Source organism: Perkinsus marinus (assembly GCF_000006405.1).
Source record: "Perkinsus marinus ATCC 50983 genomic scaffold scf_1104296931914, whole genome shotgun sequence".
Classification (NCBI taxonomy): domain Eukaryota; phylum Perkinsozoa; order Perkinsida; family Perkinsidae; genus Perkinsus; species Perkinsus marinus.
This window is the reverse complement of record NW_003215601.1, coordinates 445-2,605: the sequence shown is the minus strand read 5'-3', so window position 1 is coordinate 2,605 and position 2,161 is coordinate 445. Positions and strand designations below refer to the sequence as shown.

At 48.7% G+C, this 2,161-nt stretch overlaps 1 protein-coding gene across 1 annotated transcript; it reads left to right on the top strand.

The window, feature by feature from the left end:
• Positions 1–981: 981 nt before the first annotated feature.
• Pmar_PMAR011316 (cytochrome p450, putative) lies at positions 982–1,925 on the top strand (the record flags this gene model as incomplete). Its single annotated transcript, XM_002786024.1, has 4 exons — positions 982–1,102; positions 1,311–1,456; positions 1,539–1,690; positions 1,739–1,925. Coding segments are annotated over 4 exons (606 nt in total), but the record flags the coding sequence as incomplete, so codon positions are not given.
• Between the last annotated feature and the right edge of the window lie 236 nt (positions 1,926–2,161).

The window sequence follows — 2,161 nt, the reverse complement described above, 5'->3', positions numbered from 1 at the left end:
GTTAATAACGGATGTTTTATGATCACTTCGAACGAATGAGGGCACGCATGCGCAAGAACACGCAAGTACAAACCACGTCACCCGGGCGTGGCGCGGTCGATACATCCAAACCGCACGAACCGTCTAATAATGGAGATAATATGACTAATGACGAATAAGTAGACTGATGACGAGGAAATCCATGGAAGGATAGTATATCCGGGTGCACTGTTCAGAGGTTTGGATCACGAGCTTACCCGCATTCTCCGTCGCTATGTACCTGGTATCATCAAAGGCGGTGCTATTGCACTGCTATCTTGGATTTTCATCAGGCTCGCGAAGCAACTCCATTCTTGTATCAAGCCGTTACCTTTTCCCAGCCCCAAGGTAGGAAGACTCCTCAAGTGATCCACTGGCTCCGGTGATGCAGCGGCACTGTCGAGTGAACTTTTCCGACTCTTCAGGGAAGTCCGATTTGCGGAATGGCCTTCAAACTGGATCCGAAAAGAGCCCTAACTTCCATGAGTGCCTGGGTCAAGGAATTCGGTGAAACGATCTCATTCCGGTGAGTCGCATGGTCTTCTTCGATCGAACTTATGGGTTTCCTTGGCGTGTTAACTGATGAACGCCAGGGGTTCCCTTTGGTTGTCTCAGAGTCTTCTCGAAGACCTTCGTTGTCACCAAGAATCACGATACTCTCCAACAAATATTCAGAGACTCGAGTAAAGGACTCTTCGTACGACAATTCAACACCCTGGGACTACTACCCGAGTCCGGCATCTTCCTCACACTGTGTGAGGAAGATGCCGGACTGTGTGAGTCACACACGGTCAAGCGTGGAGGGAAGGCAGAAGGAGGGTCGACCCAATACTCGCTGAGACGAATGTTCGCGGCTTGGTCCCCGCAATGTCCCAAATGTCACGGAGGCTGGTAAGCTTGATGACTTGGCTGCACCTTATGGCAATATGGACGAGAGAACCTTAGGTTAACGTGCTTTCTGCTATGAGTGACTGCGCTGGACAAGTTCACGACTGGGAGCCCCATGGATTGCTGCAACTGACAGCATTGGACTTCACATTCGCCACACACTTTGGGAAAGACTTCAATTTCCTAAGTCCACTAGGTGAGACGACAACATAATATTTCCAAGGGATCAAATCTTTACGCACTGTCATTGAAACTAGTCAATGACGTGCAAATGACAATCCGATAGATTGTTGATGGATCGAATCCATCAACGTGTCAGATGGACACGGTTACAGGAGCTGTTCGGTATTTTATTCCGGCAGCAGTTGTCACATAGTTACTGAGTATTCCGTTATGTTGCTCAGATACCAACGGAGCAGCCGATCGGGAGTACACCTTGGGCGCTTTTCAAGATTTCTTGACGGGCTTCGATTTCATCCTCAAACATCAGGCTCTAGGGCCTCTCCTGCAGAATAGGTACCCGAATAAGCTAAGCCAGAAAGTGGCCAAGGTGAGTTGTTCGTTGTCATCAACTCCTTTTATGTCTCCGATATTGTGAAAGTGGCCTCTTGAAGAGGCCCTCTTCCATGTAGTTCTACTCGTCTGTGGCGAAAGTGGAAACTTCTGCGAGAGAAATCATCGAACAGAGAAAGAAGGAATTGTCTGAAGGGGCTGAACCCAAGTGTACCGTTTTGGACAAGTTGATCGCCGAGAAGAGGCTACACTTGACATGGAATCTCATAACGTGAGTATTCCAGTAGCCGGTGATGGCCCCGCTTCCGCTCTTCAACAGTTTCACGCTGAGTGGGGGCACTTCGGTACCCTCGAACATCGAGTGGTTCCTCTATCTGATGTGTATAAACCAAGATGCTCAGAAGAAGGCCAGGGCCGAAGTTGACGCTCTTGGAAAAGATCCAACCGATAACGACGATCTTGACAAACTACGATACGTCGAGGCATGTGTGTTGGAAACTCTCCGTGTGGGTACAGCATCTTGCCTTATGTATATTGGTATACGTGAGGGATGATTGGCGTCGTATTTATTTAGATGAATAACTCGACCCCTGGTCCTCTCCCTTATCTAACCACAGCGCCCTACACCATTGAGGGGAGAGAACTTGAAGCTGGGACGGTATTGATAATGATGACTGGTGAAGCTATGAAGAGTAAAATCCATGGCGGAGAGGAATTCAGGTAGGGCCTACTGGTTCGAGAT